The sequence below is a fragment of the Bison bison genome, unplaced genomic scaffold (genome assembly GCF_000754665.1).
Source record: "Bison bison bison isolate TAMUID 2011002044 unplaced genomic scaffold, Bison_UMD1.0 scf7180017864162, whole genome shotgun sequence".
In the NCBI taxonomy this organism is placed as follows: domain Eukaryota; kingdom Metazoa; phylum Chordata; class Mammalia; order Artiodactyla; family Bovidae; genus Bison; species Bison bison.
The window spans coordinates 3,679,376-3,692,174 of NW_011494734.1; the positions used below are offsets into that span (position 1 = coordinate 3,679,376).

The 12,799-nt window shown below is 40.4% G+C and overlaps 1 protein-coding gene across 8 annotated transcripts in view; it reads right to left on the bottom strand.

The window, feature by feature from the left end:
* The window catches only part of NRCAM (neuronal cell adhesion molecule), a 316,273-nt gene that overhangs the window by 54,820 nt on the left and 248,654 nt on the right, over nt 1-12,799 (bottom strand). For all 8 annotated transcript variants that reach the window (XM_010841482.1, XM_010841481.1, XM_010841486.1 and 5 more), the window contains 2 exons: nt 10,758-10,889; nt 850-993 (listed from right to left, as the gene is read on the bottom strand). In XM_010841482.1, the coding sequence (XP_010839784.1) occupies nt 850-993; nt 10,758-10,889 (276 nt within the window). The remainder of the gene's footprint in view (nt 1-849; nt 994-10,757; nt 10,890-12,799) is intronic.

Sequence of the window (12,799 nt, forward strand, 5' to 3'; positions counted from 1 at the left end):
TACTATACTGTGAGTTCCTTATAGGCAAGGAATGGAACTTTTTACTGTCTTCTTTCCATAAATCAGCACAGTATCTGGCACAAAATAATGACTAAATACATTTTTGTTGAATGGCCCATCAGAACACACAAGTTGGCAGAAAAAAGCAGAATGCTGAATGACCCAAAACACAACCAGAATCTGAACTGCTTCCTGTACATCCATCAACATCGTGATGGCTCAGCTCTTTACGTGATTTTACTGACCTTCGTTTCAAGCATGAAGGAAAAAATACCATATATTGGTTGGCTTCCTGATCTTAATTCTATTTGAAAGGGAACCTACTCCACTTAAAGAGTTGAAATATAATTCCTTGGTATCAGAAAAACCATTCTCATATAAATTTTACATCTAACAAATCTGGTATTTTAGTCATTTTTGTTTCCTAAGGGAAATATAATGTTCACAAAAACCAACCACTTCAGAACATTTATGTCACAGTTTTCTAAACATATTAATATGAATTGCTAAATAAATGTACATCTGTGACTTAGATCAATGCTAAACATTATGATTAACGCCTGATTTTCAAAAATCAGAATCATGAAATTTTCATTTGACTTGTCAGTTTCTAAGGATGGTACAATAGTTACATTCAGTTATTAAGAGCAAACCAATGCTCTTTTCCTTTTGAGAGGTTTGACACAATGTAACCATCAGATTGTATCTTATCTATCTTCCTATATCCCTTCCAGCTCCAAGTTCTATGCCACTGCACAGCAGATGCATAATGTATTTCTGCTGAAAGAATGAAAAACAACAATGGTCATTAATTGAATTTGCCGTGTCTTTAATAAAGGGAGAGCTTACCCAGCACATTTACAAATGCATTTGCCAGTAAATATCCATATTCGTTAGAGGCATTGCACTGATACACTGCACTTGATCTTTCTTGAACTTTGGAAAAAATAATGGTGTCACCATCTATTTTTCTGCTGGGGTCATCAGGGGCAACTGTTTGGATATAAAAACAAAAAGTATACTTTCATTCCTATTTACTTAAAAGATGTACAACTTGAGGTCTAATTTAGAGTAAGCAGAAGACTGATCTAGGTATATATGCAGTAGGAAAGAAAACCAACAACCAGGCAGCAACCATCAATTTCCTTTCTCAGAATTTAGTTATCACTTATCAGCATGGGTATCCACTTGATATCCATTCAGTTTTAAATGGATTGATTCTTTTCAATATTATTTTGACAGAGGTAGGAGAAAAAAACCACAAGTTAGGTGTAATTGCAATACAAATTCAGGAAAACATTACCTTGTTCACAAAAAATTACTGTAATTTATGAGAAGGAAAGTTAATTATCCAGTGTTAATCACTCAGTTGCATTCAACTCTTTATGACCCCATGGACTATAGCCCACCAGGCTCTTCTGTCCATGGAATTCTCCAGGCAAGAATACTGGAGTGGGTTGCCATTTCTTCCTCCAGAGGATCTTCCCGACCCAGGGATCAAACTTGGGTCTCTTGCAGTGCAGGCAGATTCTTTACTGTCTGAGCCACCAGGAGGAGATAGCAAAAAGGTAGTCCAAAAATATAAAACCCTCTACATCATCTGAACTTGTATATTTTAAAAGCCTCTTACTGAAACAGATATGTAAATAAGTATAGGGTTAATTATCAAATGTGAAAATATGTATTTTCCTGCTTTGGTAATTCGGGAAGCTAAAGTAGAAATAAACTGTGTGACATTTCTCTTAAAGGTAGAAGTTTCAGCTAAATCTCTCAAGTATCTAAAAAAATGTTAAGACCACAGTTGATTGTATCTAAAGCGGAATGGAACAAGTTGGCAATATATGAGAATTCAGTCCAATGCATGACCAACAATTTGGAAATGCCATGCTATTATACATATATTTATTTTTGTGAACACTAAATCTTAGGGTGTAGCCTTACATGGCTTTAAAAGTGCACTAAAAGGGGTATGAGGTATCTGTCTCAGCATGCTGATCAAAAACAACTCTCAATAACAGCACCCATATATGCAATATCCCAGATAAACCATAATGGAAAGGAATAAGAAAAAAAAAGTCTATCTATGTATAACTGAATCACTTTGCTGTACAGCAGAAGTTAACGTGGCATGGTAAATCAACTATGCTTCAATAAAATAAATTAAAACAATAAATAATAGCACCCTTCCTCTTAAACTGCTCTTGGAACCTGAGCCACTTACTAGCCTGTACTGACATTCTAAACACCATTTCTCCTCTTTGATGACAGGAAAAGGATGGGCACCTAAGACATATTTATTACTGCCTTTAGACTCCTTTATCACTTTAAAAAGTTTCATCTATGGATTATTAATGAAGATCAATAACAAAAGACATCACGCTAGTGTTATTCATCCTTGTTTAATCACACGTATTCAAAGTATCATGCCCACTCATTCTCATTCTGCATTAGTTGAGGCTAATGACTAATTAGTTGAGGTTGCATTACTGAGGCTGAGCAAGTTACTCTAAACTTAGTGGCTTAAAACTACACACATTTACTATCACACCATTCTGTATGTAGTTGTATGTCTGACATTCCAATCACAATTGATAGCTAACTTAGAAAATCATCTTAGTATAGCACATGGAATGCTGCTCAACGTTATGAGGCAGCCTGGATGCAAGGGGTGTTTGAGGGAGAATGAATACATGTGTATGTATGACTGGTTCCCTTTGCAGCTGACCTGAAACTATCACAACATTGTTTGCTAATTGGCTATGCCCCAATAAAGTAAGTAAGTAAGTGTTAGTTGCTCAGTTGTGCCAGACTCTTTGCGATCCCATGGACTGCGGCCTACCAGGCTCCTCTGTCCATGAGATTTTCCGGGCAAGGATACTGGAGTGGGTTGCCATTTCCTTCTCCAGGGGATCTTCCCAACCCAGGGATTGAACCCGGGTCTCCTGCACTGCAGGCAGATTCTTTACTGACTGAGCTACAAGGGAAGCCCTATACCCTAATACAAAATAAAAATTTTTTTAAATAAAAAAATCAAATCAAAAGAAAAAAAAAAAGGAAGAAAGACTATTCTCTTAGACAGTCCAGTTACTTCAACTAGTGATGGAGTGAGCCACGGTGCTTTGAGTTGGTGGACTTCCCTGGGTCCAGTGGTTACAACTCCCTGCTCCTATTGCCTGGGCATGGGTTCGATCCCTGGTTGGGGAACTAATATCCTGAATGCTGTGTTGTGGCCGAAAAAAAAAAAAAAAAGAAACAATTTGAGTTGGCACCTTAGCTCACATCCACTGTTTATGGTTCTAATGATTTCAAAATGGCCTTAAGGAGCATGTTCTTCCAACCAAAAAAAAAATACAAGTTTCAATTCCTTGGACACAGTATAGATTTCCTCAGCAGAGGAATGACATGCTACACTGGCCTAGGAAGTGGATGAGACCTGTGGCCAGCTGTCAGGTACCCTGAGAATGCAGCATCCCTCAGGGAGGCCTGTGTTCCCTGTCCTGCATTCCAAGTCTAGGATCATCTCGGCCTTGCCGACTCACACATTCCCAGCAATGTCCTTCCACTGCCTCGGCACAGCGTGTTAGGACAGAGCGGCATCTCTGGAGTCTCCCCTATCAATTATTCTCAGTGTTTTGGACCCAGAAGTTGGGCTCCCTGTGCATTCTGACTGCACATGGATCCACCAGGCAGTGGAGGGCTGGGAGTCCCTCCCAGGTCCTTGAACATATCGAGCTCTTAAAACCTACATCACTGTGTATTTAATGGGGATAGAGTTCCAGTTTTTCATGGTGAGAAAGTTCTGGAGATCTATTTCACAATAGTGTGAAAGTACTGTACTAAGTACTAAGTGAAGTCGCTCCATCGTGTGCAACTCTTTGTGACCCCGTGGACTGTAGCCTACCAGGCTCCTCCATCCATGGGATTTTCCAAGCAAGAGTACTGGAGTGGGGTGCCATTTCCTTCTCCGGGGGCTCTTCCCAGCCCAGGGATCGAACCCAGGTCTCCTGCATTGCAGGCAGATGCTTTACCCTCTGAGCCATCAGGGAACTGTACTCTTAAAAATGATGAAGACGGCAAATTTTCTGTTATGTGTGTGTGTGTTTTTAACTGAAGTATAGTTGATTTACAATGTTGTGCCAACCTCGATATACAGCAAGTGACTCAGTTTTACACGTATATACATTCTTTTTAAAATAATTTTTCTATACTGCTTTATCCAGGAGATTGGATAGAGTTCCCTGTGCTGACAGTAGGACCTGTTATGTGTTTTTTCAACCACAGTAAAAAGTTACCTCGCCACGAACATGGAAGACCAGCTCAACTCACAAAGCCAGTAGGACCATCTTCCCCTGGTGGGGGTTCATCAAGCAGAACGCACACCATTTAGAACAGCTTTTATGTAGCCCACAGCTTTTTTCCCTGCTCTCAACCCTTTACAATTTTTTTTTTTTCTTTAACTTGAGAGGCCTCTGAGTGTATCTGCCTTATTTCTGCTAAATGGAGCAGCCTCCCAATATTTATTTTTGGTGATGTATTTAGGAATCAAATAACCCCTCTAGGTAAGAGTAATAAGAGTAAATAAGCACATATTTCTCCATGGGGGTTTGGTCTACCAGCCAAATGCTGGTTTGGTTTTCCTTGAGTACTTACTAAGGAAACACCAGCAAACCCGGGACCGTCACAGTGACATACGCGAGCTCAGCAGGTACTGGACAAAAAATGAAACCACTGGTGCAGAGAGATTTGAAGCCTTTGAATTCTGTGCCCTGGCTACTGAGTGGGAGTAACTCTCCAGTATCTAAACCCAAATTGCCCAAAGAAATAATAATTAATTCCAGGAATACCAACTTCGGTTGCTATACATGCACACTGGGTGAAGACACTTAAGAGCACAGACATGACCACCATACAAAGCCCCAGAGGTGAGGTTCAGAACTGGGCTGACAGTCTTCCAATCATACTTTCTTTTATTCTACCCTTCCTGACATGGCTGGCCAAAACCATGAATGTTTCCAACATTTAGAAAATAAGAAAAACAATAAGTGCCACTATACAAATAAAAATTACTATCAAATTTTAAAATATTTTTGTTTCTAATGCATAGTTTTATTTTAAAAAGAGCTTCATGAAACAGACTAAGGAGAGAGAAGTATATGTATCTCTAAGATGAGAAACTAGAGACTTAGTGGTTTGTTTAATGTACACTTACTGCTCAGATTTCCTGAGTTAGTCTCCTCTATAAACATCTCCCGAAATCTGAACAGCTGTGCATAACGTAGAACAAATCTCTGAATGAAGAGATGAATTTTCTTCATGTAGGTATTACATCCCCTGTGAAGGGATGGCCACTGAGCCCTTTGGAAAAAAGATGACTTGGTGGAATCTTGGGGAGTCCTAGACCACATCTCCTTTCCTCTGACTGCTTATTATGTATCACTGTCTTTCAATCCCTCCCTCCAATATCAGCAAAATACGTAACTGTGGCAGGAGGAGGCCTTCTGTCTACTCTTATTCTCTTCATTCCATCCCCTTCTCATCTTTTAGAGAAAAGGGGACTTTTAACATAATAATAGTATGATCTTACAGATGCTCCACTTGGAAGAATCCGAGAGATCTACCTCAACTCACAAGGGGGATGATTAAAGATCTACAAGCGCTAGGCTCTCCCACTGTCTCCCAGGACAAGGTCAGGAATCTTGGTGTCCACAGCCTTGACCTTGGACATTTTCTTTCTGGTCCTGGATTCTATTTTCACACTTTCCCAGACACTGTGGGTCACACAATAAAAATTAGGAGTTCTTTTTTGGCATCAGCATCTCTGCAGCTTTCTGCAGGTGGTTTCAAACATATTTTATGCAAATTCCATATTTAATACTTTTTTTTTTTTTTTTTGCTTCAAGGAAAGTTTAAAGTAACCTGGCCAGTCCTAGCGGGATAGAGCTTTGAAAGACATTGAGATTAGGGCCCTGACTCTTTCTGAATGAATTCTTCCAGTTTTGTAAAACAGTAGGTGCCAGGTCTTAAATGCACAGTCACAAACCAGCAACACTATATTTTGCTAACAAAACCCAAGTCTGACCCTTTCCTGTTCTGACCCACTTTCTCCTTTTGTTGGCAGCCAGAACCTACAGAGGTGGGGGCGAGGTGGGGGGGAAGAGAGTGATACATCAGGTGACTGTCTACACATCAGGAGTGGGGAGGTATCTGGTACTGTGGTCCTCTGATAATGTTCTCTGTTGCATGGTGCCTGGTGGGGAGGTCAGGCTCCTGGCGGGATGCCACACTATGATGCTGCAGAAGCACAGCTGTTCCTGCCCCCGTCGCTCAGCAACTGGTCCAGCCAAGGTTTCTGCAACCTCCTAGGGAGAAGGTGTCAGCAAGCCAGCCTGTGCTCCCAGCTAACCTTTGAGGTCTACTCTGGCTCCCCCTTTAATCCTTACCATGCCGATTCTGTGTTATATACTGTAGCAGATCTTGCTCTCTCCTGCCTTCTCCTGTCTCTCTGCCATCCTTCACTGATGAATGTATCTGTGGGTTGCAAACTCAGCACACTATAGATGACAAGCCACAGTCTCTTGTTTCCAGAATGTCCCCAAACCTCGGTTCTATTCAGAGGCCTCTGAATTAACAGGTAAATTATCAAGCAGGGCGGACACGGGAGAGGCAGGAGGCTCCTCAAACTTCTACAGATATTTGGACAGTTTTCTTCTTCATTTACTCCCTATCTTGGATCAGGGAGGTCAGTGCAAGGAGGGGGCATATAGAGTTCACTTTAACTAGCTGTTTAAGACTCAGTGTCTCAAATGAAATTATTTACAGAAAGACTCACAGACATAGGTAACAGACTTATAGGTGGGGAGCACTGGGGATATGGATTGGGAATTTGGGATTAGCAGATGTAAACTATTACATTTAGATTAGATACACAATAAGGTCCAACTGTTGAGCACAGGAAACTATATTCAATATTCTGGGATAAATCGTAACAGAAAAGAAAATGAAAAAGAATGTATATACATGTATAACTGAATCACTCTGTTGTACAGCAGAAATTCACACATTACAAATCAACTATTCATGAATACAATTAAAATTTTTTAAAAAATTGAACACTGAAAAATTTAAAAAATTATTTAAAAATTTAAAGAACAGACTTAGGGTCTAGCCAAGAAGTCATTCACCAGAAGCCGTAGATGGACGAGTGGCTGAGAGTGGGGGTGGGGAACTGTACTGCCCCTGCCGTGCCCTCCTGCAGAGAGCTGTGAGTCCCCACCAGGTGCCTCAAACCCATCAGCTTTCAATTCTGAGATTACAAACAGTAATCCATGCATTTTTAGTTTGGCCTCCAGATGTGAAGGAAGACACCTCCCAGGGACACTTCTCATCAGTTCAGTTCAATTCAGTCACTCAGTCATGACCGACTCTTTGCGACCCCATGGACTGCAGCATGCCAGACCTCCCTGTCCATCACCAACTCCTGGAACTTACTCAAACTCATGTCCATCAAGTCGGTGATGCCATCCAACCATCTCATTCTCTGTCATCCCCTTCTCCTCCTACCCTCAATCTTTCCCAGCATCAGGGTCTTTTCCAATGAGTCAGCTCTTTGCATCAGGTGACCATAGTATTGGAGTTTCAGCTTCAGCATCAGTCCTTCCAATGAATATTCAGGACTGATTTCCTTTAGGGTGGACTGGTCGGATCTCCTTGCAGTCCAAGGGACCCTCAAGAGTCTTCTCCAAAACCACATTTCAAAAGCATCAATTCTTTGGTGCTCAGCCTTCTTTATACACTTCTCATCACCTCGGTATAAACAGACAGCATCTGCTCCTGGCACTGGGTCCCTGGCTCTGCTGCCAGGCTGCATGGCATTTTCTCTTCCTACCTGTCCACCAGAGTGCCCACTCTGAGGCACACCAGAGGCAGAGGGGCCCTTGATCTGCAGGCATCGTCAACTCTGACCCCAGCTCTGCTCAGTCTCTTAAGACATACTTCGGGGATGGAAGAAATCAACTGGTTTTGAACCTGATTTGAGAGATTTTGTTCTAACTCCTTTTGCTCTGGACCCAATCAGATGATCTGGGGTTATAACAGACAGGTTCCACTTGTCTCCAGGGACCTACACCCCATCCCCCAAATGCCAGCCTTTCATAGTTGATCCTTCCCCCAAATATTTCATTTAAAGGGGAATGTCTATGAGTGAAACTTCAAAGCTCATTTTAAAAACTGAAGTATAGTTGACTTACAATATTATATTAATTTCAGGTGTACAACACAGTGATTCAATATTTTATAATAGATTATACTCCAAATAAATTTACGAAATACTGGCTATATTCCCTGTGCTGGACATTACACCCTTCAGTCTTACTTATGTTATACCCAAATAGTGCAAAACTCTCAATACAGCTGGAGTTACAGATTCCCTGAGAGGCACCACCTGTGCCTCGTTTGGAAGGATCACAAGCTGAGAGAACCAGAAGGAAAGATCAGCTTCCTTATTTTATCTCCCCTAATCCCTGTGTCACTGACCCACCTACATCTCAATTTCCCTCTGCTTCTGATTGCATTCTGGCTGCTGAGCTTAAGGCTTTATCTTTTCAACATTCCCTGGCTCCCTAGTTTCCCCACTGAGAAATGATGGATGTCCCCTCCCACTTGTCAGTTTCACGGAGGCCAGATCTCAGGGGTACGTTTAACCTTCCATAAATCGGCACAGAATCTCTGAGCTACGAAACTTCAGCTACCGAAAGCGCTGAGTATGCTCCATACCTTATTGCCATTCTGAATACATTCCTACCAGAAAACTTACTTTTTGGTTCAGGGCTTCCTTCCACTTCTCAGTTTTTACTCATATGTCCCTGAGAGTGGCAACAGCTTCCCAATGCACAACCACAAAATATTCCTCAGTTTTTCCTGATTCTGATCCTAGTTAAAATTAGGAATAGAAATATCCAAACCCATTTTGCTGGACCCTTTAGTATCTGTGCTCTTCCAGGAACATATTTCCTTTTACAATAAACACAGGCTGTCTGATTCTGCGCATCTGATAAAGATTGTGTTGTGTGACAAACTACTAATAAACACTCACAGAAGCGGATATCTCACTCTACCTAGACCTGGAGCAGTAAGACCTTGATGGTGAGAATTATTAGGAACTTGGGCTGTTTAAAATCTGCCAGTATTTTTCAAATTCATCTTAGGGTGAAGACTATTTCATGAAAGCCAGTTTAATGGATCTTTTGGGTATGGGAGAGTAGAACCAATTTTTGATTCTGGCTTGGAGGCAATGAAGGGCTTCCCTGATAGCTCAGTTGGTAAGGAATCTGCCTGCAATGCATGAGACCCCAGTTGGATTCCCAGGTCAGGAAGATCTGCTGGAGAAGGGATAGGCTACCCACTCTAGTATTCTTGGGCTTCCCTTGTGGCTCAGCTGGTAAAGAATTAGCCTGCAAAGCAGGAGACCTGGGTTTGATCCCTGGGTTGGGAAGATCCCCTGGAGAAGGGAAAGGCTACCCACTCCAGTATTCTGGCCTAGAGAATTCCATGGACTGCATAATATATGTATGGACTGTATAGTCCATGGGGTTGCAAAGAGTTGGACACGACTGAGTGATTTTCACTTTGGAAGGAATGAGGAGTCAAGTTGCTCTATATCGTATCTTAATTCTGAAGGTTGTCTTTAATGAATATCTTTACAGATTATTATGCTACTGATGGGGAGGGTGAACATGATGCGGGGTTTTAAACAGAAACCAATTTTTCTCTCTCTCTCCTAAAAAGGGGAAAATATCCAAAGATTCTCCTGTCAATAGCAGCTGGTGGTAGGTGGAATCAAGAAAACGGAGAGGCAGTGGGCTCTCTGTGGATGGCCATGCTTATGAATCCAAGAGGAGGGAGACGCAATATCCATTTTAATTTTCTTTTTTTCTTTGCTATAATGCCCTCCTATGAGACTCAAGCATCTAATCAAGTTTTGTAAAACTGGTCTTTGCTATGATTTAGAAGATTGAGGGACAGCCTGTGGCTACACTCTGGGGGACTGTTCTAGGCAGCCTGGAGAAGCTGGCTGAGAGCTGGAGTGGTCCAGGGAAGGTGGCGGAAGAGGTGATACTTGGCAGTTAAGATCATGTAAACACTGGTCAAGAATTATCTCAGTAATACTTGGGGAGGGAAGACGGGTCAAAGACAGAACATCCAGCATACGACTGAGGTCAGAAGATGTGTTCTTCTTTGGGCATTAAATGGAACAGTGACCTCTCAAGACTGGAGAACTTGGGAACATCTGAGCTCTATTAGGAATGGGCCTAATAATTTAAAACCTCTTTAAATTAAGACAGCCGTATTTCTTATTGCCATATCCACTGTCTCTATTCCTAGCCTCCCTAACACCTCCTCCAACTCCTGTGATGTTTCCACACATCACTCGACATTTTGAACAAAGAAGATAATGTGAACTTTCCAGTGGGTGTTTATTTCTCACCCTGTCACTGTTCCTATGACTCACACAAAACACAAGAACAACTGCAAGGTTCCAATCAGTGCATGCTGTTCTGTTAATGGCATAAACAATTCAGTCATAATAAATTATACCTAAAGATAACAAAATTAAAATCTAAAGGTAATCTGGTCCTTCTGTGTAACTTATATATGACTTCCTTCCTTAAGTCAAGCTATTTTATCATCATTTGTCTCCTGTGGAGAAATCACTATGCTCCAAAAACACACTGCGACTGGAGCCAATCAAGGAAACTTACTTTCTATCGGGACTCCATTTGATAACCAGCTAATTCTGGGTTTTGGGTTGCCATTCGCTCTGCAGATGAGGGTTCCATCCTCTTCAGGGGACAGCACAAGATTTTGAGGTGCTATGATCCAGTATGGAGCCGCTTTACGAGAAAAGGAGAAAAACACCACAAAATTTAATCAAGTAAATTATTCTAGGAAATTTAGTACACTGAACCATCTTAATGATAAAAGTAAGTATGTTGCAAACCATTTGTTAATTTCATGTTTTTTTTAGAGTGAACAGACTTCTAAGTTATACTTCAAAGAACACTTCAGATTTTCAAAAGAATGTTTAAAGAGACTCACTGACATCTATGTATCATTTCAAGAGCCTTTTGATTCAAATATCATCATCTTGTTCTACACTGTATGGATCGGATATCAAAGAGGTAACAGATTTCTCTAAAGTTGTACAGCAATTTAGAGGTACAGATAGGGATACGAAAGAGGAATTTAAATTCTAAGCCCTGTAGAATATATACAGTTATAAAATTAGTAAGCAATTTTTAAAGCTTTGCAGTTTTTGAAGCGCTGCCAAGTGAGTATAGTGTTCCTGTAAGTCCTTCACCGGCTTTCTCTAATGTTAACATCTTACAAAACCATGGTACAGATACCAGAACAAGAAATTAACATTACTACAATACCATCAACCCAACTACACACTGTACTAGGCTTTCCCGTTTTTCCACTCTCTTATTTCTGTTCCAGGACCCTGTCCTGGATATCACACTGCATTTAATTGTCACATCTTCCTACTTCGTTTCCTCTGATCTGAAAGTTTCCTGGTCTTTCTTTGTTTTTCATGAACCTGAGACTTTTAAAGACTACTAGTAAGTTATTTTGTAGAACATTTTTTTTCTTAATCAAGAGCTTTTAATTTTTTATAACAAGGAACAATATCCTAGTTTTATTATTATCAGGACAGAAATGGAGAAAAGTAATTATATGTGTGTTAGCTGTGTAAACGTATCAATGTTAATTACTTCCCCAACTCTATAAATAAGTTCTCTATCATCTCTTTTTTTTTTTCATAAAGCAGTTTTTCTTTGAACTTCTTTCTAGACTTAGAAAGGAGTACTAGTCAATTGAATTCTTTCAGGGATAAATCAAGCTTACTAAATTGATTAATCTTCACATTTTTCCTAAGGCACATTCTCCATTTCTTATCTGTGACCAAAATATTTTGTGAAACATTCCAACACGCCCTCATTCCTAGAGAATGTTTATACCAGCGACTATTGAGTTCTCATACAGATCAATAGGAAGGTTTTAAGTGAAACAAAAGCTTTTCCACCTAAGGTCAAATTTAGTGATTTCTGAGCGAAGAATTCCTGAATTGCTAGATTATAATCAGCATTCAACCACCATCATTAGTATCATCATAATTACTTCTTTTTAAAAAAAGATTATATTCCATTTACAGTTATTATCAAATACAGTTATTATTATCAAATACTGTGTTATACAATAGATCCTTATAGCTTATTTTGAAAATCATAGTTTGTACCTCTTAACCTCCTACTTTATTGCCCTCTCTCCTTCCCTCTCCCACTGGTAACCACTGTGGTACATCTGTTTTCACTAGAGTTTTTCCTGATGATTTTCCACGATTCAACTGAGGTTCTGAGTGATGGAACCTTCTAACTGCATTAAATCTGGGAGCACACAACATCGACATGGCTTATTCTGGTTTATGGACCTCGATCACTTGGTTAGAGTGATGCCTGCCAGCTCTCTCCACTGTAAAGTTACTGTTTTCCTGCTTTCCACATTCTGTTCACTAGAAGCAGGCAACTTCAGCCCTTACTCAAGGGGAGGGCGATTAAGCTCCATCTCCTTAAAGGATGAGGAGTGAAGAATCCGTGGACATATATTAAACCTACCTCAGTAATTAATCTGGATGTGGGTGGGTAAGGGGAGAAAAAACACTGAGGCTATGCAAACAACCTGTTTCTCTTGAAAGTTTGACCAAGTAATTTCATCATTTTATTTATTTACTTTTGAGAGTTAT